This window comes from Orcinus orca, chromosome 18 (assembly GCF_937001465.1).
Source record: "Orcinus orca chromosome 18, mOrcOrc1.1, whole genome shotgun sequence".
NCBI lineage: Eukaryota > Metazoa > Chordata > Mammalia > Artiodactyla > Delphinidae > Orcinus > Orcinus orca.
The window spans coordinates 10,260,180-10,287,342 of NC_064576.1; the positions used below are offsets into that span (position 1 = coordinate 10,260,180).

Sequence of the window (27,163 nt, forward strand, 5' to 3'; positions counted from 1 at the left end):
AAAGTCAAGCCACAGGTTGTGAAAAAATATATGCAAAATAATGGACTTGTATCCAAAATATATAAAGAACTTATAACGCAAAAACAAAACCAACTCATTTTCTTTTTAATGGACGAAAGATTTGAATAGACACTGCGTCAAAGGAGACGGATGACAAGCACACGAAAAGATGCTCAAAATAATGAAATGGTCATTAGGGAAAGGCAAATTAAAGTTATAATGAAACAGTGTTCCACATCCACTAGAGTGGCTAAAATTAAACAGAGTGGTAATACTAGGAGCTGGTAAACAGTGGAGCAACTGAAACTTTCATACATTGCTGGCAAGAATGCAAAATAGTAGACCCACTTTAGAAAACCCCAGAGAATTGAAAGGCCATGTACACACAAAGACCTATACATGAAAGCTCTGAGAAGCTTGTTTATGATAGCAGAATATATATAGCAGAATGTTTACATCAGCCTCAAACTGGAAAAACCCCAAAAGTCCAAATGAACTGAATAATGGATAAACAAATACGGTATATCCACACAATGATCTAACTAGCAATAAGCATTTCAAAAACATTATGCTAAGTGAAAGAAGGCTGAAACAAAAGAATACACACTGTGTGATCCCATGTATTTGACATTATATGGCAGGAATCAGACCAGCAGTTGGTAGGAGGCAAGGGTAGGAGGGTGACTGACTAGGAAGGGGCATTAGGGAAATTTTGGGGGTGATGGAAATGTCCTAAATCTTGATATTGGTGCTGATTACACAACTATATATTTTGTCAAAACTCAACCAAACCACACAATTAAAAAGAGTAAATTTTATACAGATTGTACCTCAATAAATCTGACTCTTAAAAAATGAAAACATAAGGAAAAAACATATCTCTTCAAAAACTGAAAACAATATTTTTGAACTACCTTTGATTTATCTTCCCTTCCTGATAAATCGATTTCTCTCCCTGTATCCTCTGCTACTGGATGAGTGGATGTGAATGTTACCTTGGCAAGAAGGACAGAACGCAAGTTCCTTCCAGACAGAAACATGAAAATTAAATTATATGAAGGAAAGACAGAAGATGGAGAGATCACAGTAGCCCCATTTCCTCTCTTTCATGGATCCTTGGGAACAGGTATGGGGAGGCAGTAGAGAGAGATGGTATTCTGACTGGTATCAAGTACCCTAAAAATATCTGGGCTAGAGGTCTACTTCTGGAACATAGCGGTAATAACAATATAGCACTGATGGAGAAACAGGCTGGAAAGATGATCCCAGTACATCATAGTAGTAGGAATCTAAAAGTTTCTACCTGTCCTACTGAGATGACTAGAGAGAGTCTGGGTCAGGATAAAGACCACATAGAACTGGGGACTCCATGACTGAAGGCAAATAGTAACCAGGACCACGGGTAGCAGAAGCCTCTTTTTTTTTTTTAACATCTTTATTGGAGTATAATTGCTTTACAATGGTGTGTTAGTTTCTGCTTTACAACAAAATGAATCAGTTATATATATACATATGCTCCCATATCTCTTCCCTCTTGTGTCTCCCTCCCTCCCACCCTCCCTATCCCACCCCTCCAGGCGGTTACAAAGCACCGAGCTGATCTTCCTGTGCTATGCAGCTGCTTCCCACTACCTATCTACCTTGTTTGGTAGTGTATATATGTCCATGCCTCTCTCTCGCTTTGTCACAGCTTACCCTTCCCCTCCCCATATCCTCAAGTCCATTCTCTAGTAGGTCTGTGTCTTTATTCCTGTCTTACCCCTAGGTTCTTCACGACATTTTTTTTTTCTTAAATTCCATATATATGTGTTAGCATACGGTATCTGTCTCTCTCTTTCTGACTTACTTCACTCTGTATGACAGACTCTAGGTCTATCCACCTCATTACAAATAGCTCAATTTCGTTTCTTTTTAGAAGCCTCTTTGATGACAAACAGGATCAACAGTCACCGGTCCAGGTCCTTTTGCAGCAAAGCCTTGCAAGGACACTGTGGGTCTGAGTTCTCTGTCCCACCTCCATGGTTATGAGACCGATGTGACCGCATCCCCAGAGGCCCCTCTCACATTCACCCAGAATCCACACGTTAGTGGAAGGGGGAGGGAGAGGAAGAAACCTGAAGTACTATAGTACCTGAAAGAAACTAGTTAAACCAAAAGAGACCAAGATCCTGCTTATTAGCAAGTTTTTCTTCCCCCTCGCCCCCTACTAAAGATCATATGTGATAAAAAAAAAAAAAAACTACATTTCCTTATACACCTGGTAAGTAATGAGTCTAAATTTGCAACTTCACTATATAACTGAAGGGATAAGCTCCAAATCCTAAGCTATGAAACATATCTGCAAATTTTAAATGAGGGAAGAGAACATGCTGAAAGCCATCACATGCCTTGTCAGGCCTCAAGCAATAAACAGATTTCTAAACAACAAAAACAAACAACAAAACAAAACTCCCATAGTTCTGAACAGTAGATGCAATGATTCTACTGATGCTATCATTAGATGAGTGGAAGCTAGATGTAAGTATAAACCGTAGGAGAGGTAGGGAATGTCTCTTTAAACCACAGTTTAATACCATAAAAAGATGGAGGCAGACCACTGAAGAATTCTTGTTACTATGCCATACATATTGTTTACACCTAACTCTTCAGCCAAGGGGACTGAAGCAGCAGAGGCAGAGTGTAAGTGGCATTTCACTAGTACGACACTGAGAACCTGACATAAAGAACCACCCTATCTTTTCAATGCCAAAACTAATGAGAAATGAAATCTAGGGCAAAGGAAGTAACAGATATGGTGAGAGGGTATTAGGGTAACAAGCCTGACAAGGAAAAGCTGTAGGCTGCCCATGCTTATAACCAACCACTTACCTTATTGCAACATAAATAATAATCAGAAAACAATCAATATTGAATCTTTGCATACAATTCTCAAAAAAAATTTGTAAAAAGAAAAAGGTAAATAAAGAGCATGTAACACAAGAACTCCTCAAAGAAACACAGGAAGAGTTCAGATAAATAATTCTCCAAAGTCTCAAAGACAACCATAGGAAACGTGACCCTTCTTTAAAAAAAAATGAGCTCAAAGAAGAAAAACAAAGGTTCAAAGAAGAGATTGAACAACAACAGAAGGAAATGAAAATCAAGCTGGCAGAACTTAGAAAAAAATGAAGAGAAAAATAACATTATAGAGATAAAAGCCACATTAAGAAGCACTAAAAATAGAATAAGTGTGACTAAAAAGAAAGAAAAGGACATACAGAAATCATATAAAACAAAGTGGAAAAGACCAACAATATAAAAACAATTTATAGAGAAGACAATAGATATGGAGGAGGGAGAAATGGGATCCAAAGTATATACAAATTCTCCTTCGAAAATGCTATAAAGAAAGAACAGGGAATTCTCTGGCAGTTCAGCGGTTAGGACTCAGCGCTTTCACTGCTGAGGGCCTGGGTTCAATCCCTGGTTGGGAGAACTAAGATCCCACAAGCTGCGTGGCACGGCCCAAAAAAAAGGAAAGAAAGAAAGAAGAGTAAATGTAGATTCATTTAGGGTAAAGCTTTGCAAAATAAATAAAACCTTGAATTTGTAGATCAATGATGATTATGGAACATTAAGAATAAAGAAAAAATTATGTGGCTATTTAGGCAAAAATATGAAATCATGCACAAGCAAGGAAAAAAACTCAGGTGAGCTTAACTTCTCAAGAGCAACACTGATACAGAAGACCACAGAGCAATGTGGTATAAGTACGAAAAAAAGAAAATGTTGCCCCCCAACATTCTCTTTTTATACCCAGCCAAGCTGTCCTTAAAGTGTATCATATAAACATAACCTGCAGCATATAAGAACCTAGTGCCCCTTCTTTAAAAATGAGGCACCTCTATACATACTGATATGAAACCATCTCCAAGAAAATACAGAATACTATATAAAATATGCTATCATTTATTAAGGAAAAACCTTTTAAGTGTGTGTTTTAAATGCATAGAATATCGCTGGACAAATGTATAAGAGGAGCAGAGTGGCTGAGGGACAGAGATGGAAGGGAAGCTTGCTTTTCACTGCAAACCCACTCACACTTTTTGAATTTTATATATGTATAAAATTGTATATGTATTTTATAAAAATTTTTTAAGTGAGGAGACGTGTAAGTGCCTAATTCCTCTTTCATTATAGCATACAATCAATACCTACTTTAGATATTTCACTAACAGCACACAATAAATAGTAGCTGTTGTTTTAAAACTTCATTTTGGTTAACAGAGCAATACTCTTTTCAATTTCTCTGGTTGTAGATTTACTGATTTCATCTACAACACCCAAGCTGACAACACATTTCAGACAATCTCTCTTTCTCAACTCTCATTCTCATCTGAAAATGAGGGAGTTAAACCAGCAATGGTGAAGAACTCCTCTAGGTCTCATATTCTACAGTTTGATGGTTGCAAAGCCCTTTTATTTAAGATATATTTAGAGAGTTAATTTCTGATATGGCAAATACAGGAAAGGGATTTTTGTTTTGCTCAAAGACCTCTGTTTGAGGTTGGAAGTTTTTAAGATTCTTCCTTTAATAGGCAATAAAAGTTAACAAATTAAGTAAAATTCAGTGTGGGGATAAGAGAGACCAAGAGTGAAGTGACAAATGACATAAAACTCTGGGGCTCAAATAAAATTTCACACCTTTCAAGGCAGACGATATTGTAGAACTGTTCTAGCACCATGAAAACACCATAATATTTTAAATTATTTTAAAACTCTGTATTTAAAAAACAATCCAAAGACTCAACATCTCTATTTAGAAACACTAACTCAAACATAAAGTTAGTCTTTAAACAGGCATAGGACTCAAGTGTACGACTTTACACTAATTATCATCTAATACTGACCCACACTCTTGGCAGATGACCTCCTCTCCTCTTTGCCAAAACTGAAGCCATGAGACGTTGAGACATAAGTCCTCTTATTTTCATGCATCATCAACCATCTTCTTTCCTCTACTGACATTCACACACTGGCCGCTTCCCCTCCGTTTTCAAGCACACACAGGATTCCCATATTTTCAAAGCACGTGCACTTGGCCCGCTATGCCCTCCAACCACCAAACTATTTATTCTCCTCTTCTCTCTGACCAGTTGTAGAATAAGTTGCTCTGCACCTACTTTCTTACCACATACCTTTCCCCTTAACCTTCTACAATCTGGCTGCTAAAACTGTATTCTGAAAGATCACAAATCTTCTTCAGCAATTTTTTTACTCTCTTCTTATCCTCATTACTCTTTACTTCTCAGCAGGAAGGAAGACCTCTCTAAGGAGGTGATCTTTAAGCTAAGATCTGAAGAGTGAGTGGGAGTTAATGTGGTAGTGGTAGGTGGGAATATCCAGAGAGAATATCATGTAGAAAAAAAATCCGAGGCAAGAAAGAGCTTAGCTTATTTGAAACCAGTGTGCAGAAGACAGGAAACCAAGGAGAACATGGCACCCAGAGAGAGGATGGAACAGTGGGAAACACTAAAGGATTCCAACTGGAGAGTGACATCATTAGCTTTGTATTTTTAAAAGATCGTTCTGGCTACAGCTTGGAGAATGCATTAGATGAAACAAAAATAAAAATTATGGGGACCAGGTCTAGACTACTGGTAGTGGAGAGAAGTAGTATATTCAGGAGTAATATAAACTGGGGGAGGAAACTGGGAACTGGGAACACAGAGGTCAAGATATGAAACAGTCACTGAGGAAAAGGGAGAAGAGTGACCTTTTGGAAAAACAGCAAAACTGCCACACAGGGTTCAAAGTGCAGCTGCAGTGAGACACTGTGGCCAGGTAATGGTATGGACCATCCTCCAGCACTGCTCAGGTACCTTGTTTGAGATGGGCATAAAGAAAGCAAGAGGTTGAGTTCATTTGAGTTTGGTATTGATGGAAGAATGAAGGGGTTGAAGAAGTTAAGGGTATTTGTTAAGTGAATGACTACAATTATAGGCCAGGGAATCTAAGCTGGATAAATGATAGAAAAATGGAAGTGGATTCACGAATGGAGGGAAAACATAAGGACTAACGGTTGTGTTGAGGCAGAGAGACAGACCATGAACTGGTTGCTAGTCTTCAGTTGCAGGGGGAGGGATGCAGGGGAGGGAACGTGAAGGTTGACAAGAGGAAGGGGAGGTGGTGATGTAGACCAATGAAAGTGAGCTTCAAAGAACAAGGGTTTTATAAGAGGGAGGGGAACAGTTATCTAGAGTGACACCAGGAGAAAAACATTCCCAACTCCCATCTCTGAGGTGCATGCAGTATGAGAGCAAATCTCCCCCCAGGTTTCTTTCTGTTAAGGCAAGTTAAGAGGCAGAACATTCAGAGAAAAGGCTGAGAATCCAGGGGACATGGCTGATGACAAAGCAAGAGATACAGAAGGCACAGTGGAAAAAGGTTGAGAGCAAGTAGAGAGATTATGCCGAAGAGCACAGGAAACAGGTTTAGGAGTAACAGCTGACTCAAAAGGCTTTCAAACTGCCCAGGTTCTCTGCATCTGCACCACTACCGCCTTATCCAAACCTGCCACCCATCTCGCACCTGGGCTACTGAGAAAGACACATCTTCCCACATATATTCTTCGGTATCTACAACTGGTTTCCCTAACCATAAGCAGAATAATCATAAAACTAATCATTTACAACATCAGAGATAAAGGGGAAATAAAGACAATGTGAGAACATCCAAATGGAGGTCCTGCCAGCTTTCAAAAAGTGTAAACTCTAAAAAGACATGTACTACTGTAATCTTTAGTATAAGGACACCACATTTCACACCATTCTGTAATCATTTCAAGATTAAATTCTATTTAAAATATTGACATTATAAATTTGAATTAATCAGAGCAAGGCTGTGGTGGGTGGAATTCATGAAATTCATCTCAACATGCTCTATTTTCTGATAACTTTCCCCTGGCTTAATCAAAGAGATCAGTGTAGATAAAAATCATTTATAATAAGAATATTTATGATGTTTGAAACAACTGTTCAAAAACACAATTTCCTTCCTATTTCAAGAAAGCATTTTCTCATATTTAACAATCTACCTGTAACTCTGTATTCCATTAAAAGAATTTAACTGCATTTGTGGTACAAACAATGTTGATGTGGAATATTTTCCATGAGTTGTTTGGAACATTCAATTTTCCTACCTACGTAATCACAAGGGAAAAAGAAAGTGCACACCCTAAATTAATCTGACATTTGAGAGAGATTACTTACATCCTTTACCATTAAAAAACAAAAAAGGCACTTCCTCAGAGATACCTCATGACACAGTTACAGCTTCTATTGGAGCAGGCACCTGCTAAACAATTTTTTTCAACATTAGGAATGTAAAACTTACAAAACAAAATATTTGCCAAAAAGTATTTCCAAAAATAATAAAAATTGGGGACAATGCAGGCTGTAAGAAGTGTTTTTGATTCACCATACGAGTCTTCTTTTTTGTTATACACAAATTTGAAATTCTTTTTTTTAATCATCAAATGTTAAGATGATTAGCATTGCGTAGAATTAAATCTAAGATAAAAATCAAGGTATTCCACTAGTTTAAAGACTCTGATCGAATATCTTGCTTCTACTTCTGAAAACAATACCAAGGATGAAAAAGACTTGCTTGTTAATCAAGCCATAACTAATTTTCAGAAAGGAATAATTAGTTCCTGCACCTTTAATAGGCTTTCAGAGATTACCTTAAAAATAATTAATCTGCATAAAAAATGGAAAAAGATCTGCAGTTTTCTGATTTGACTATAAAGCTGGTAAGGATCCTGGAAATAATATACTCCAGCCCAACCCTCTCTTCCTTCTATTTCATATATAAGGAAATTATAGAGCCATATAAATTATGTAAGTTATAGAAGCAATTATCTTGCAATTCTCCTCAGAGTATATCACTTAAATCCACATGTCAAAAGCAAAAGTAACAGACGTAAATCTAAATACTAAGATACAGTGCTTGTACATAGTAGTCAGTCAGTGCGTATTTTACCTTGAAAGAAAAGAAGACTGTTTTAGAGATAAAGATATTTACTGGTTCTTTTGGTTCTTATCTCTTTAACTATTGCTAACAAAAATATGATTATTAGATGTATATCAAACAGATGAGGTATATTCACACTCCTCAATAACAAAGGAATCTCTATGTCATGCAGTTAATTAAAGTGGGATATTACCACCACCCAACATTACCATAGTTCACTGACTTCTACATAAACTGCTGTTGGATATGTAGAATACAAATACACTTTTTTAAAAAAATTCTAAAAGTTAAGATATTGACAATAAGAAGCACATAATTTTCCTATTATTTATATCTAATAACTTTGCTAAGTTATGTGCCTCAACATTTACTTCTCAGGTAAACGATAAGAAAAATAACTCAAATATTTTATTCTAATAATGAATAATTCTTAATATTTTAATATGAACTATAACACAGTCTTATATCTTAATATAACACAAAGAGAGTAGGTTTTCTTTATCCTGTTCTTCTATTTACTAAAATACTTTATTATTCCAGAATATAGTTAGGATACCTCTTGTGCCCTTCTAGAGAGAAATGAGAAAACTTGTTTTCTGAAAACAAAAGGAGACAACCATTTTTCGTAAGTTTCTTCTTTATCACTATCACCTTGGAAACAGTCTTTTATTTCTCTCTCAAATATATATGTAATAATGACAAAAACATCAAGAGGAATTAGACATTAAGGATGGTGAAGGTCTGTTAATCTGTCACAAAAGATTATATTAAGTATGCATGTGTTATAAATGTAATTAAATATATCTCAAAGGATGTGAAATGCAAAGACAAATTTTAGGTACTGATCTACAATCAACCATGTTGACTAGTTTCTGTTTAATTATCGCCTCATTAATTGATCAGTAACAACTTGGATTTCAGTTGGATGGTTTTTTTAAAATTCTACATTATTTTGCCCACAGTTTAATTATAGTAGTACTTTCTTTTGGATTGGTGTGAAAAGGTCATTCTCTGCAGATAATACTGTAAATTATATCAGCTGAATGAGTAACTCTAGGTGGATGAGCTTAACATAAGGAGCAACTGAAGCTGCCTTTACTTCACCTACCAAATCTACCAAATCATGGTGGAATCCTGTGTTTTCTACGTAGTATTGTCGATAGAATGCTTGCATCTGAACCTCAGCTCCACACAAGTTACCCAATTATTCATGTCTGTTTCTTCATATGTAAAATCTATTCTCACAGAGTGGTTGAGGAAAGAAGTCAAGCACTTAGAACAGTATCTGGCACACAATAAGTCCTAAATAAATTCTATTTGTTGTTAGTAGTTCAATTTACTGGTACCATGTGCTCTTCCCACAATAATGATTATTCTCAATCTATTTTTCTCCTTTTCCAAGCATACCTGCTTTTGCTTGTTCTTCCATTAATACCTCCTCCATTATTTAGCCTTTTAATTTCATCTGATTTCTATCAGCATTTATTTTGCATTTCATATGTATTTTGCTACCACAGACGTCCCCCGATAAAATCCCATTATCTAAGCTGGTGGTTCACCACCACAGAACCCGCGCATGAACTAAGCAGGCTATGGGACTTTACGACAATGTCTAAGTCTTCCCACTCCTAAATTCCTAACACTGCAATTGTGACGTGCTATTTCTTAATCTTACCTACATTATATAATATCTATCTGTGTCTGTTTAACATTCTAGTACTATCCTTAGACACACAGTTTGTCCTAATATACTATTTCTCCTGGCCCAAAACAAATATATTTGATATTCTGTTTTCCATGTTCCTATCTACCAAAGATTATTCAGCAGTTCTGTCCTCTCTTCTCAGCCTCTGCGGCCTTCAGTGACATTATTCCTTATAGATATACTAAGGTACTTTTTTATCTCTTTATTTACAGTGTAATACCAGTAACATATATTTGACAGTTTTATGTCTGTATCTTAAAATTATATAGCAAATTTACTCCCCCAAAATTAGTATACATTTTATGTCCTTAAAACTTTTCATGAGGTACAAATCTAATAACAGAATGTTTTATAAGGATGAACAATAAAATAACTTCTCTCCTTTTTTTTCCTATCATGGTTTATACCAGTTTCTTTGATAGGTAAAGGTCAGATTCATGAACTGACACCCAAGACCTACACATCAAACCCATTCAGTGAATAATCTAACAATCAGTCTTTTACTCTGCAAGTATCCGTTATATCTCAAGGAAGACCCTGGTAAAGATCTGTCTATTAAATTGATTGTAATAAACAATGCACTTGCAAAGAGTCGATAAGGCAGCTTATCAGCTCTATAAACCACTGGCATAACCCTACTGGTAAGTAAGGTTAACAGAGTTACCAATATTCCTTCATTGGTCCTAACAGGAAATAGGAAAAAGGTGCAATCAAGTTCTACCATTCTAATGAATGGCCTGGGAAAGTATTTTTTATGTTGTTCCTTTTCTGTGAAATAAGTTCAAATATACATAATAATTATAGCAATAGTATATCAAGCTTAGATTCCCCAATTGTTAATTTTTTGGTCAGTAAAGAATAAGTGTTATGATGTTTCATTGCCCTTTAATTCTCCTAAGTAGGAGGATGCTCTCTGTACACAAGCACAGTACAACCAGCAAAATCAGGAAGTTAATATGGATCCAATATTACTACTGAATCCACAAACCCTATTCAAATATTGCCAATTGCCCCAATAATGACCTTTATGGTATGTCCAGTTTCTAATTTAGGTTCCTGCATTTAGTTGTCAAGCCTCTCTCTCTCTCCCCGCCGCTCCCCACCAGCCTTTTTTTTTTTGGCAGGTTTTTAAAATAACATTCATTTTTGTCAAGTCTCTTTGGTCTCTGTTCATCTGGAACATTTCCTTGAATTTGTTTTGTCTTTTGTGAGCTTGAACTTTCTGAAGAACAGGGACCAGTTACTTTGCAGAGCATCTCTCAATTTGGGAGAATGCTTCCTCATGTTAATTAATTTTTACCAGGACCACTACAGAAGTGATGTTGTATTTTATTTAGCATCATACCAGGAGACACATGATGTCAACCTGTCCCATTACCAATGAGGTGACTTTGTCATTGATTGAGAAGGTTCCTGCCAAGTTTGTCCACTGTAACATTAAGCAGTTAGTAAATGCATCTAGGCCTGTTTCTATATCTACCTATAAAAAAATCCTGAGTTCACACTGATCTCTCTGATCCAATCCTAGTCTCCCCAATTCTACATTTGTATCTCTCTTCTCTGACAGTGAAAACCAGCTTTCTATTATCCACCTAACAGTAAGTTTGCTACTTTTGTCTTTCTCAGTTTGTCCAACATACACATGTAGCTTCTTCCCTAAATATATTTCAGGTGCTTCAACTTTTAAAAGGTCAACTGATTTGATACTGATGTGAAATTTAAAAAGAAATAGGTTTCTCTTTGGATAAAAAAGGAACAGTGTACTAGATGCCCGATACAGGTTTGCAAATTTAGGACACTGGAAGATCTTCTGCAACACAACAACCGGCCCCCCGACCCCCCGCACCAAAAAAAAAAAAAAAAAAAAAGCGCATCGATTTGTAGAATATGCTATGGTATCTGCCTTGAAATACTCCAGGTAAATTTTTAAAAGGTGAGCAAGGCTAGGTAAAACAAAACTGGTGCATGGTACTCACTGTACTATTCTCTCAATTTTGTGTATACTTTTAATTTTCCATAAAAAGTTAAAGAAAATAGATCTTCGGGTCAGGCCAACTATTTGGACAGTCCTGCTTGGTACCAAAGAATTCCAGTCCACACTGTCAATTAATCAAGCCAACGTGGCCATAGGGAGAGACGGTTTACAGACTGAGTCCTGTCACAAGTGGGGCTGACAAAAGCTGACTCATCCTGAAAAATACTCCATCCACTAAATTTGACTTGCTTGGCCCTTTCTCCTCCCACTATTGCTGACATCTCCCTAGTCTACCCCTCCCCAAATTCTGTTATCAACTACTAGGCTAAATACAAACTCTCTTCCTTTCTTTCTTTTCCTGCTCTCAACCCATCCAAACAGAAAACCTTCCCAAAGCCCTATCACCCGTCTTCTACAATTCTATTTATTTCCACTAACCAGTCAATAATGTGGCTTTATTGTGCCTTATGAGTTTTCTCAGCTCAAAATCTTTCTTGGCTTCTGGTTGCTTAATAAATACAATTTTAACTTCTCAATGTGGCCCTCAAGGTCTTGTAGTACTAATGGTCTCCATCTAGCGAGCTATCGTTCCAATTTTTCTCCCCTCTTTCTCTTACATTCAACAAACGTGCACAGAACCTATTCCCTGATCTTTATTCCCACTATTCCCTAAACTTGGAACAGTCAGCTCAGCCTAACAGATGTCTACCGTCCGTTCATTACCCATGATATTAAGTTCTTTATTGTGTCCGTTTGCTCTTGACTTTCTGCTCCATCCCCCCTGAAGACAGTTACATCATCTGTAGTCCTCCGCTAGACTGGACAGTATCTTCCCTTTTTTTTTTTGAATTTCTATAACATTTTGTATCTCTATGCACTTATCAAATCATGCCTTATGTCACAATCATTAGTGCACTGATCCCAACACCTCCCAACCAACCTCATGAAGGCTGGCTGATGTCTTGTTCCTTCATGTCCCTCATGAAGAGCCTAGCACAGTGCTTTGATGGTGAAGATCGGTGTGTCCTAGATGAGCACCTGTTGTATTAAAAATTATCTAATTTCAGGAGATAGAAAATCTTTTATTTTCATGATTACAGAATTACTGGAAAGCTCCCAAAGCTATGTTTTTAACTTAAATAGCACAACATAAAGCAGATAAAAGCATAATAACTTGCTTTCATACTCTTACTACATGTCATACAGATAAGTGGCTTTTATTTTAGACTGTTGACCACTGACAATATAGTTCTGATTCAAAACACCCAAGACAGCTTTTGGTAAGACCAATAAAGTAACTTCTAAGTAAAAATATGTTTAGTCACAATGTCCTATAAATTGTTGATAATACCTGTATTTAAAAAATCCATATGTGCTTAAAATAGCAGATTACAGTTATCCAACAACATAAAGGACTCCATCGGCCCTCTGATGAAACAAAATCTACAAAGGATGTAGTATTTCAGAGGTGAACACCCCAAACCTTACTCGCAGGTACGCATCCAAGCACATTTAACAGAGGTCATTTAGAGGCAGACAGAGTTTCAAAACAAATTTTAAATGCTATTTAAAATTCTATCCCATTCACTTTCATGTCCACACAAATAAAATCATCCATTCAAATTGTTAGATAAATCCTTTTAATTCTGATGATTACAAAGTAAGACCATTTTATTATTTGTAAAACTATGCTCCCAAACAGAAAGGAGAATAAGCCTTGCACTTCTCCAGGAGCCTTGAAAAAAGGCCAGGGCCAATATAATACATCAGTTCTGATAGCAGTTACTAGACATAATACACCTATCATGGCCATACTAAAAGCTAACAAGAAAAGGGATGAATGGAGAACAATCAAGAATAGTACAGGAGATTAATGAGCAAACAACATTCATTCCTCCAGAGCCACAAACTAAAAAAGAAACACTGAAATTGTTTTTACATTTCAGTTCCTTAGAAAGCTATTAAAAATCTAAAATATTTCAAGCAATGCTACTTTGAAATAAGGATCAACCCAAATCAATCCTCTGTACAGCCCAAAAGCATGGAAAAAGAAGCAACAGCCTAAAAATTTATCTTGGCTTCTCCACTTCTTACCAGTCGAGAATTAACATCTTAAACACCTTCTAAAAAGTTTATGTTTACTTGATTGTAATAAATCTCAAGGGAACTTTGATTAAAAGCAGAGTACAAAATTTATATAAACTACTCATCTATGTAATAACCAGTAGAGAGAAGGAAGGGTGACAGTGACTGTTTTCAGCCCTTAACTTTCAAGCTGAAGCCTCTAGCAAGCTTCTCTCCCTAGACACTTCTTTGCAAAAGGGACCTCTGAGTGCATGAAACAAGACTCAACTCTACTTTTTAACACAGGTAATTCTAAATCATTTGGAGGTGGAGAGGGGACAAAAAACACATAGAAATACCTACAGGAGCAAACATAAGGCAAACAAGAGTCACACCATCTCCTAACTCACATAAAGAAAAACACTTTCTTTATGGAAAGTATTTCTACTGAAGGAAAATACATCATTATCTCTAGGACAAAAATGCTAAGATCAAGCATTACACAACCCTACAATTGTTAATACTCTGTGAGGGGTGGTCCTCATACAGACAGAACAGGCACAAAGACCCACCCCAGTGATTAAAAATTCCATCTGGGAGTCATTCCTTTCCATTAAGGAAGTGTCTTTAGAAAGCTCCTGTTATAATCACACTACCTAGAAATTAACTCATTTGTGCATGAGCACACAGATTAGTTTATTAGGTTATATAGCTCTCTCTTTAGATGAGTCACTTTTGATAAAAGGAATCAGGAAAAAATTTTAAAACAGGTACCGGGATGGAACTGGCCAAATACGGAAGACCTTATAATAGTAGGGGGTAAGGTCAGTAAGCATATGAAACCAACCAACAAACAAGCACCCTTCTGTAGTGGAAAATTTCAAACATATGCAGAAACAGCTAGAATAGCTTAATAAACCTGTATGGTTCCATCACCCAAGTTCAAAACTTACCCACTTAAAGCCAATCTTGTTTCATCTATAGCCCCACTGATTTGCCCACCTGCTCCAAGACCATTTAGAAGCAAATCCCAGACTTCTTGTTTCATCCATAAACTCAACGAATATGTTTTATTAAGTTTAGCCTAAAGTACTGACACTCATCAAGCTTTTGGCAAAAAAAAAAAAATCAATCAAAAAATTGCTTTAATATTCAGTCATAATGGTTATCTCCTTTTTATTCCACACATATACTTTGGTTTCTTTGAGCCCTGGAAGGCGGGTGGGGAGAGGTGGGAAGTGGGTAATGGAGCAGAGAGCTGTAAAAGGTTACCTGAAAAACAGTCAGTAATCACACACACACACTGCATATTATGCTTTCTATAATTTCTGTTCATTGAAGGATGAGGTCAGAATGAAGTGTTCCTGTTAGTCTGGGTCACAAAAGTAATTCAAGATGCATATAAAAATGCTTATTATCATTCAAGTTCTCTAAATCCATTCAACCATTCAGCCCTTTGCTTTCTGATAAGACTGCCAACAACTATGCCAATTAGTGTCAATTGCGATGTTAGATTTTGTAATATTTGCACCTGCCTACCAGTTGGTTTAGTGGGCAGAAAGGACTGATGGTTACAAGTTTCAGCAACACCAAACCCTAACTGTTTTTGTGTTAACATTTGCAAGTCTACAAATTCACCAATCCACTTTAAAAAAAAAAAAAAAAAATTTTGCATATTAGCTTCAATAGAGGATTTCTTCTTTTACAGGGAGAGGGCATGTTTAGCCACTACATTATGAACTATAACAGTAATAATAATTTTTAAAATCCTAAAGTTTTATAAGTAGGGACAATGTAATTTATAAGAAACTTAGTGAATTATACATTTACTTCAAAGTTTCACTAATGCTAAATTCACGGATTTCATTTGAACACATGATTAACTTTTTAAAAATCACCTATTCATATTTTGAATGAGATGTTTCTCATTTTAGAACAAGATTTTTGGTGAAAATTTCTCTTTTAGAATTTGTAAGTCAAAAATTAAAGCACATATAAAAGAGCAAAGTATATTTAACATGGAAGAAATCATGAACATCTGGAATTTGATCTTAATGTCTTTCTACTAATTAATGTGTATATTTCATCCTTACTTTTTAAATTTTAAATAATTGTCCCTAATTTAAAAACATGAAATATTTTTGAAATACCCGAAACAAAATACAGTCGTTAATTTATCCTCAGATCAAAATGCTTCACTTTGGTTTATTATAATTAATAACAACACAGTATTTTTTTCAATTTCACAATTGAAGCAAATTGCATGTAGCTGATGAAAGCTACTGGAAGTAATATAGTGGTTAAAGGCAAAGTGCATTACTAAAGAGAAATAAAACTTGCATGTCAATATCTAAAAGTATGGGAGATGTATACAACGTACCACATTCTATCTAGTGTCATTACTTAAACTGCTGCTTTTCCTCACCAATCTATTCTCCAGCTCCAGCAAGCAGGATAAACGGTCACTTTACCTGCCAAATTTGGCACAAAAAAGGACAAGCAACTTCATTAACAGAACAATGCTTTCAATATGATGTTTTTCCTTTTTCCACCCAGTGCCAAGTAGTAGAACAATTCAAATCAAGAAATCTAAGCAAAATTACCTCCTCTTGTTGAAGTTTTACTGCTTGAATAAGCAAATGATACATACAGAGTGCTAGCAAGAATATCCTCCTGGTAAATTAGTATATTTCTTGTATTGCAGCTTAACTCCAAGCTGGTATGCTAAACTCAACAAAAAAGAAACACCTCTCCACTGAGGTAAAGTTCTTAATGTATGGTGTGGCGTGGTGTGGATATGTAATTTAAAACCCAACGGAATAGATGAAACCTAAAATACTTGATTTAGATCCAACTTTAGGTTGCAACATCCATCAGTGTACCTAAAGTAGTATGTGGAATGAAATGAAACAGATCTTTCTTCAATCTTTGATAAGTTAAACTAATGGAAAACAACACCCACCACCAGCAACCTTGCCAGTCACCACTGCTCTCACACTTCACTGGTGTTTCTGGTAGCCGGCCATAAACAAAATCATAAATTCTTCTAAACTTGCTTTCAAATCTGATCATAAAAACAATAAGCAACAACAATTCCTCTATTAATCAAGCTGGACCTGTATGATTAAAGAGAGATATTTAAGTTAGTTCTCAAGTAGCCATCATTAGATTTTAAAAGCTAATCATAAGTACTTTTTGTCTAATTGGGTGAATTTGCTAGCCACTCACAAGTTTGTCCATGGCTATTTACAACAGAGGATTGTGCTATGTTTAATCTCCAGATGGTTTCCTTACTCTTGTTCCATAAGAAACCATACATTGCACGTCTAAACATACGCAGCATGTTTTATAAAAAGGCAAGTAACAAAATTAGGCAAGCACAATATAAACCCATCATCATGCTGGCATGGCAATAGGCTAAGAGCAAATCCATCCACACAAAATGTACCCAAAGTCATTTGCACTAAATCTTAAAATTTCAAGCAATATCTACCTTTGTGAGATTTAAACACTGAGTTAGAAACAAGAGGCATAATTTATTTTGTAATTCTACCTTAGAAATAAACTGCCTTTAAAAAGTAAAACAATACATAGAAAATCCTAAAGATGCCACCAGAAAACTACCAGAACTAATCAATGAATTTGGTAAAGTTGCAGGATACAAAATGTATGCAGAGAAATCTCTTGCATTCCTATACACTAACAATGAAAGATCAGAGAGAGAAATTAAGGAAATAATCCCATTCACCATTGCAACAAAAAGAATAAAATACATAGGAATAAACCTACCTAAGGAGGCAAAAGACCTGTACTTAGAAAACTATAAAACACTGATGAAAGAAATCAAAGATAACATAAACAGATGGAGAGATATACCATGCTCCCAGATTGGACAAATCAATACTGTAAAAATGACTATACTACCCAAAGCAATCTACAGGTTCAATGCAATCCCTATCAAATTACCAAAGGCATTTTTCACAGAACTAGAACAAGAAATTTTACGATTTGTATGGAAACACAAAAGAGTCTGAAGAGCCAAAGCAATCTTAAGAAAAACGGAGTTGGAGGAATCAGGCTCCCTGACTTCAGACTATACTACAGAGCTACAGTAATCAGAACAGTATGGTACTGGCACAAAAACAGAAATATAGATCAATGAAAAAGGATAGAAAGCCCAGAGATAAACCCACACACCTTATCTTTGACAAAGGAGGCAAGAATATACAATGGAGAAAAGACAGCCTCTTCAATGAGTGGTGCTGGGAAAAATGGATAGATACATGTAAAAGAATGAAATCAGAACACACCCTAACAGCATACACAAAAATACACTCCTAAATAACATACACAATAATAAACTCCTTAAAGACCTAAATGTAAGGCCAGACACTATAAAACTCTTAGAGGAAAACATAGGGAGAACACTCTATGACATAAATCACAGCAAGATCCTTTCTGACCCACCTCCTAGAGTAAGGGAAATAAAAACAAAAATAAACAAATGGGACCTAATGAAACTTAAAAGCTTTTGCACAGCAAAGGAAACCATAAACAAAATGAAAAGACAACCCTTAGAATGGGAGAAATTATTTGCAAACGAATATTCTGCAACTGACAAAGGATTAATCTCACAAATAGACAAGCAGCTCATGCAGCTCAATATCAAAAAAAACCCAATTCAAAAATGGGCAGAAGACCTAAACAGACATTTCTCCAAAGAAGACATACAGATGGCCAACAAATACATGAAAAGATGCTCAATATCACTAATCATTAGAGAAATGCAAATCAAAACCACAATGAGGTATCGCCTCACACCATTCAGAATGGCCATTGTCAAAAAATCTAGAAACAACAAATGCTGGAGAGAGTGTGGAGAAAAGGGAAACCCTCCTGCACTGCTGGTGGGAATATAAATTGATAGAGCCACTACGGAGAACAGTATGGAGGTTCCTCAAAAAACTAAAAATAGAACTGCCATATGACCCAGCAATCCCACTACTGGGCATATACCCTGAGAAAACCATAATTCAAACAGACACATGCACCTCAGTGTTCACTGCAGCACTATTTACAATAGCCAGGACATGGAAGCAACCTAAATGTCCATCAACAGATGAATGGATAGAGAAGATGTGGCACATATATACAACGGAATAGTACTCAGCCATAAAAAGCAACGAAATTGAGTTATCTGTAGTGAGGTGGATGGACCTACAGTCTGTCATACAGAGTGAAGTAAGTCAGAAAAGAGAAAAGCAAATACTGTATGCTAACACATATATATGGAATTTTAAAAAGCGGTACTGATGAACCTAGTGGCAGGGCAGGAATAAAGATGCAGACGTAGAGAACAGACTTGAGGGCACAGGCAGGGAGGGGAGGCTGGGATGAAGTGAGAGTAGTATTGACATTTATACGCTACCAAATGTAAAATGGATGGCTAGTGGGAAGCTGCTGCATAGCACAGAGATCAACTCGATGCTTTGTGATGACCTAGAGGGATGGGATAGGGAGGGTGGGAGGGAGGCTCAAGAAGGAGGGGATATGGGGATATAGGTATACATATAGCTGATTCACTTTGTTGTACAGCAGAAAGTAACACAACATTGTAAAGCATTTACACTCCAATAAAGATGTGAAAAAGAAAGAAAGAGAGGGGAGGGGAGGGGGAGGGGGAGGGGGAGGGGAGGGGGGGAGGGGAGGGGGAGGGGGGAGGGGGAGGGGAGGGGAGGGGAGGGGAGGGGAGGGGAGGGGGGAGGGGGGAGGGGGGAGGGGGGAGGGGGGAGGGGGGAGGGGGAGGGGAGGGGAGGGGGAGGGGAGGGGAGGGGGGGAGGGGAGGGGAGGGGGAGGGGGAGGGAGAGAGGAGGGGAGGGGGGAGGGGAGAGAGGAGGGGGGGAGGGGAGAGAGGAGGGGAGGAAGGAAGAGAAAGCAACACTGAAACAGACTAGAAACTCCTAATGGTAATATCCAGATTATGAATGCCCCTTGGTGTTCTTTGCAGCCAAGTTTTTGTCACTTGTTCAGAAAAATGAGTCAAAAATCAAAGAAAGGGAACATGCACTGAGTGGCTAACATCTAGCAGATATTTTAATAAACATTAAACTCACTAAATACTCAGAGTAATCCTACAATGGGGATGTTATTAATCATATTTTATAGATGCCAAATCTGAGGTTCAGGGAAGTTAAAATAACTGCTCAAAGTTCCACGGTTAGCAAAGGAGCATATCCAACCCTAGGTCGATCTGATTACCTCAACTGAGCCAGTTTAGATATTTGTTGGTAAATTCATTTGGAGGGAAAATACAATAACAAAGGTCAATATTTTATTGCAAAGCATGGTCACTGTAATAGTTGGTGTGGTAATTCCATGATGTCTGGAGTTTTTAACAAGGGGTAGAGTATCCATGGATAAGAGAAAGGCTTTGAAAGAAGGGACAGATCCCCCATAGAGCCTGATCCCACCAGCCCTGCACCTCTAACAGTGAAGATGTGCCTGATAGCGGGGGAAGGAGGAACTGCAGACCCCGTGGGATTGCAAACCACAGCCGGGTCCCAAGGGCAGCAAGAGGGAGGGGAAGGCAACCGCAGTGATTGGCTCACTGAAGAAAATTTCCCAAAGTGAAAGGCGAGAGGCGAAGATTACCTCTGTAACTACTCTCCAGGTATTCTGCGGTGGCCTCAAAAAGGGCTTCATAAAATAAATGAAGAATATAATTCTAAGCAAAGAATATTAGAATCTTAGAATATTAATCGATACCCACAAGCCTTGCCAAAGTATGTGTGTACGTTTTTAGTCTTATTTTTTAAACTTTCCACAAATTTTTCACAGAATAGAAAGCACTGCTTGCAAAGTAAAAGCTACTTTAGATTCTTTTGAAAAGCAAAATGTCTATATTTAAGGGGGAAGGGAGATGGTTTCTTGAGTACCTACTACATGCCAGCCACTGTACTAGAGACTTTACATACATTATCTTATTTGATTTTAACAAAACCCTGGAGACTATTATCCCTATGTTATAGATGAGGAAAATGAAGACTCAGAAAAGATAACTAACTGCTACTGCTTTGACAGTCAGCAGTCTCAGGGCTGGTATTTACACTCAAGTCCATTTGACTCAAGGCCTTTATGCTTTCTTCTGTATGCATTTATATAAAATACTATTGCTGCAGTGGCTCAGAGAGGTTAAGTAACTTTTCCAAAGGTTAAGGACTGTATGTCTTCAAAAACTGTTGTTTTAAATACAATGTTACATTATTGTTTCTCTACCACTCCCTTACCTAGCCCCGAACAAAATCCTGTTGGTAAATGCAGACAGTTAATTTTTACATCATTTTTAAAACCGAAGATAATGGAGGAAGAATATGATTGCCTATGTCCCTGTATCCAGTGTGATGGATGTTTCTTTTTTATAAGACAGCCCAGTCTGAAGAATAGAAAATGGTATAACTGTAACATGTTACTTATTATCTTCAAATACTAGAAGTAGGGTTCCCTAACAAATGGTCTTGCAAATTTATATAAAAAATAATTCACAAATGTTCTGTCCTTTGTATTTGAGATTTTCTATTTCCACCAAGATTTGTAAGAAATAAAACACTGCGAAACCACATAACACTGTACTAAAGATGGAACTATTAAAAGAACTCTTGGAGTAAATCACATCCACAAAATTGTTTAAAATTATAATATTTACATAAATGTAACAAGATATTCCTGAGCCACATTTCCATAATTCTCCCAACACGAGGATTTCCACAATACAGTCACAAGTCACAAAACATATATAATCAAGAACACAGATCAATTCCCAACAGTATGTTGGCCCGAATTTCAGTGAAATCTCTTTCTGACTTATTGTGAGCACGGATCAAAATATTTTTTTTAAGAACTGGTTTTAAGCCTTTGTCTATCTTTTTCACATATCTTCAATGGTGGAACATGCCTGACCTTTGAGTTTTAGAAACTGGCACAGTTATATAGAACTGAGTCTGGTGAATAAGATGGGAAAGATCACTTATGGCTTTCACAAGGCAGAAACATAAGCCTGAGACTCTACAGATTCTTGGATGGAATACTGAAACAAGACACCAAAAGAATTTGTGGGATATGTATTTTTCAGTGTGATGTATGGCTCTGGGACAATTTTAAGCTTCAACAGTCTAATTTAACTTGGTCTTTCCATTAAAGGGAAAGAGGAATACGAAGTTAAAGAGTATCTTTTAGGATTTTTATACAAATCAGGATGTTGGAGCAAGAGAAGCTTTTAGAAATGCAAAACCTGTGCCCATGAGCGAATAGCCCCCAAACCCCCTGAAGCACTTCACCCTAAATACAATGAATGACCAGGATTCTGGGAGAGATTACAACCCCCTGAAATGTAGTTAGAATTGTGGACATGGGCGATAAAAGCTGCCCTGATGATGAAGCATGCCAGACCCTCAGAGGACACACTAACTGGAAAACAGAAGAAAGTGCATTATTTTCAGGGTAAATTCAAGTAGCTCTTCTAATAAAATGTGAAGGTTTATGGATAATTTTTTAGAAAATAGTAGTAGTAGGATACATTTTTTTAAATATATAATTTTACTGTAGAGAATATGTTTTCATTCTTTCAACATATTTACTGAAAGCATACCATGAGCTTACACTGCAGGCAGAGTAAATCAAAATTACAATTACTGTGAATTACGGCAACTCTAGTTGATTAGCTCTGCTTTTGTGGTTAATATTATAAGCTTCTAAATCAAACAACTGCCCTATTAACATATTCAGTACGGGTTTTCACCTTACACTGCATTCAGACTTCGGGTTTAGAGAATTTATTTCACAAGTTTATGCCACATTTTCAGTTCACACCTCTCCTAAGCAAAACATGCAAACACACAGCTGCTCTAATAGTCTGACAGAGCAAGATCTACTCCACAGATCTCTGACTTCCACCAATAACCAGCAATGATACAAAAGGACCCTCGTGAAGAAAGCTATGTTTTCTTAATAATAACAGTTGTATAAACATAAGGTCTTCTCAGTTAAAGGGAAACCAACATCAAAAAGCAGTAAAACATAGAACCCTAAACCCCTCTTTCTTTGAAGAAACCCGTTTGAAGCGAGGTGTTTCTAGTTATGGGTGAATGAAATGAGAATTCAGCTGCAACAAACGGACATCCAGTCCTATGAAGGACTAATTAAATCCATCTGAGAAGCTGCATCTAAAACTGTCTCACATGTTTCAAAGTATGCACCAGTCTGCCTTTTGCAAAGCCATCAAAACCTTCAGCCACAAATGACGCACATCGAGGCTCTACAACAATGCTGTTTTTATGGACTACAAAGCTCCATAAAAGGAATGTTAAGAGTTTACACTATTTCACTACTGAAAAATCAGAGTTAGGGCAGAACATGTTTACTTATCACTATCTGAAATTTCTCTCCGGCTTCCAACTCTAGTTTTGTGGATCTTCTCCAAGACCTCAAAAATAAAACAGGAGATGCATCAGTACTTAAAGTGCTTCATATACTTGTTGAGCAGAAGTGGTTAAAAAAATTAATACAAAATTAACCACAGTTGCACAGTTACCTTTTTCTTTCTGATACATAAAACCAGGATTTTGATGTTCTGTTCAGATCTTGAGTAGTTAATAAAAGCCAGCAGAAGGAGCGCAAAACTTAAAAAACTCATTGGTTTGACAAAATATTCCATTTAGTAACCATTATTTGGCCTATGAAGTGGTAGAAAAAAAGTTACACTCAGAATTTGGAATATTATCCCAACAGAATGAAACAGTCTTAGTGTCTATGTCTATCTTACCAAGCCTTTCAAACCTTCTATAATTGGTTTTGGGGAGCTCATATAATCATATTGAGGAATCACATTTTTTTAAGTTGTATCATAAATACATATATATATTCTTTTTTCTTAAGGAACACTATTAGATGTGACAGTAGGCAACAAGCTCCCTAAATAGGACAAAGTCAATACTTCAATTTTTTTCAATATATTATAGAGATAAAACTAACACCATCTGCCTAATTGCTAAACTTAAGAGTTTCTTCCCATTGCAGAGAGCTCAGTATAGAGAGATGGGACTAGCCATCAGGAAACCCAGGGCTTCTGGCTTTGCTCTCTTTGATCACTGAGCAACCCTGGATGAGGCACTCAACCCCCAGGCCTAGTGTGTTCTCTGCTTTTCCACAAGGGGTTGGCCTAGGGGTGCCAAATTCTAATCACTCCTAAAATTCTGTAATTTTTCTTTTTTCTTCAAACATGCACTTATGAAAATACTAAATAGATTCTGTTCGGAAACCTATGTACAGTTTTTCACACCACAGAAACATACTAACCCCCCAGTTCTCTGCTACCTTCTTTGTCCCGAGAAAATTCTGGGCATACCATAGCAATTTAGAAAATTAACTCCAACTCAAAGATGTCAGTTCAGAGGAAATTTCATAGCAGAGAAAAAAATTCCTGGAAACAAATACACACTGCTACATTACTGACAGAGAAAAAAAACAGTTTAAAAAGAAATACATCTTTTTTCCTCTAAATACTGGTAATATTAAGTGGGTAGTTTTTTTTTTTTTAGGTAGCAACAAAAAAATTTTAAAGTCATTTTCTCTCTACCAAGAACATGATTTCAACCTCTTAGAGGGTAAATTTAAGGAGCATAGCCAATCTGATTAGTTTCAATTGTGCCCTTAGCAAAAGTTAACCATTAAAGCAAACTCAATATTATACTTGGTCATAGGTAAAAATCAGCACCTTGAATGATACCAAGAGATTAATCAACAGTGGAAACTACAGGTGTAATGACTTCCTGTGAGAAAAAGGAAATAGTGTTAATATGGCATATTATTGTAACAGGAGGGCAACTGGTCCATTCAAATATGTTACCTGCCTACTTAAATTCTGTAACCTATTATTCATATTAGCATTTTACTTTGTCTTTTTCTAAGAGTGAGGAAATCTGAAGTACTGTAAGAATGTATCATTCAACACCTTCTTGTATCCTAACAAATGTTTAGCAGTTTTACAAATCTACATGTATTTCAGTTTTTGGTTTTTCCTCAAAAATGATTAGGTAACATTCTCTAAAAATGTACTTCACACTGATAAAGTTAGAATATAACTCTTAACAGAACAAGTTAACCTCTTAAGTTCAAGTGAACTTTACTAATAACTTCACTGAAAATTTAATGAAATATAAAATTCAAAGAAATATGTTTCAGTGTAAAGATTTTCAAAACTTTCAACCAAAATACGCAGTGGATATTTATCCTGCATTTAACCTACTCATAAAAGTGTTTTGTTTCTTCAAAAGCACACTACTGGTATACTAAGCAACTTTCTTTTTAACAAAAATTAATGTTTTTCCAACCAACTGGTCTCTTGCAAGGAGATGCACAATAAGACTGCCATCTCCCATCCGCTAAAGGAGGGGCGCAGTCACATGACCTGCTTTCACCACTGGAATGCGAGCGGAAGGATGCTGGCTGAAGCTCTAAGAACCAGTCATGACTCCCTATGCTCATTCTTTTCCTTTGTCAGGGCGACTAGCAACAAGACAGCCTGAGCCTCCTAGTAAGGATGCACCCCAGCAGACACACAAATGACATCTAACATGTGTAAGAAACAAACTTTTGGTGTTTTAAGCCCCTGCAATATTAGGGTGATTGTTACTTGCAGGATATCCTACCCAACTCCGAATGATAAATGAAGCTGTGTTTTGAGTCACGTTACATCAGTAATGTGGGTTTTTCTTCTTTCCACCAAAGTCCTATGCGAGGAAAAAAAAAAAAACTAATGGTATATTAAGATTCATTTGAATCTGTACCTAATGTCAGTAACGTTAAATTGATCCTTTAGAAAATGATCTTTTACAAAACATCTGATCTGCTCATTCCTAGCTCTAGTGGCAGACTAAAGCTTGACAATTAAAACTCAGTTTGCAAATCAAAAACTGACTTTTACTGCTAATAACATTTAATTAACCAAAAAGATTTTTCAGCCTATTTACTGCACAGATGAGTACTGTATTTACAAAAAGAATAAAACTGATTATTTTTTAAGGTCAAACCCAACTTTCTGCACTGTGTTCAAGTTCTAGAGTGTGGAGGACACCACATTCACTGCAAGCAAGCTGTCACCACTCAGCTCATTCTCCCATACGTCCCACAATCCCACCGTCCCACCGTAGAAGGCGTTCCTCCCTCCCCCTTTTCCTCTCTTCTCCCCCCTCCCTCCCTTTCTTCTTCCCCTCCTCCCACCCCCCTCACTCAACAAATACTTCCTGAGAAGTACAAGGCATAAACAACAAGACAAGGTCCCCATCCTTATAAAGCTTATATTTTAGTGTGAAGAGATGGAAATTAATCAAGTGGGCAAAGAAATAAAGAAAATACAAAGTTTATGATAAATGCAGTGAAGGAATTAAACACTATCATATGATAGCAAGTAACTAAGGGGTCACTTTAGAGACCTAAGATCTGTTCCTGCTCCTCAGGTAAAAACAACAATGAAGACAAAACAAAACAAAACAGTAACCATAACCAAAAAACCTCTCAACTTCCCCAGAAACAGTAAGAGAATCTGATTTCAAACATGAGTTTACTAAAAATATGACACAAATTTATTCATTCATAAAGTGATCAAGGTACAGAGTCTATTAATTCTCACAAGATATCAATTTAAGCACAATTCAGGCTTTCTAAAAATCTGTCAATCAACAGTATTCTCTAGACCATACTTGTAAACTGCTCTGATAAGAGATGGCTAGAATAACAAACAACTCAGAACATTAGTACCACACAATAAATGCTGTGTAGCTGACTCTACATTTTAAATCTGTCTACTATCCATCCATTTTTCTCCCACTGCCATAATAACCATAGTTGAGGTTACTAGTACCTCCTACTTGCATTCTGCCTGAGTAGATGCTAACAGGTCTCCTTCACTCTGCCCTCCTCCAAGCTATTCTGCATAATGCAGGCAGACTGATCTTTCTCGCAGGCAACTGATCAGTTTCCTGAGGGAACGCCTCCTCTGGTTCTCCCTGCCCTCCAGATAAATCCAGACCATTGAACACGGCTCACAGATTTCCACATCGTCAGGTCTCTGCTTGCTTCATTACGGCCTTTTCCTTCACATATCTCCTCTCACCACCCTCCCTCCCTGCCACCAGGTCCCCTACCTTCAAGCTTTCCACATCCCAGCCGCATATCAATGCTTCCAGTTCCTCAGACACCTCACACAATCTTTTAGCCCTTTTTATACTTTGTACATCTGTTTTCAAACTCTGACCCCCGCCTAGCCCACCCTCCACCCGCCTTCTGTAGGACTCAGCTTGGCCTTTATTTCCGCCCTAAGGCTGCACACAGCCACCTCCGCTTCCAGGTTAGGG

General features: G+C 37.0%; 1 protein-coding gene across 10 annotated transcripts in view; it reads right to left on the bottom strand.

Moving 5' to 3' along the window:
- The window catches only part of PCCA (propionyl-CoA carboxylase subunit alpha), a 385,988-nt gene that overhangs the window by 114,669 nt on the left and 244,156 nt on the right, over positions 1-27,163 (bottom strand). Inside the window, exon 20 of one of the 10 annotated variants that reach the window (XM_049701177.1) lies at positions 12,634-12,731. The exons of 8 other annotated variants lie outside the window; for them this stretch is intronic. In XM_049701177.1, the coding sequence (XP_049557134.1) occupies positions 12,720-12,731 (12 nt within the window). In that variant the 3' untranslated portion in view covers positions 12,634-12,719. Of the gene's footprint in view, positions 1-12,633; positions 12,732-25,459; positions 25,541-27,163 lie in introns of all 10 variants that reach the window. One more of the 10 variants, XM_033435091.2, reaches the window with a different exon arrangement.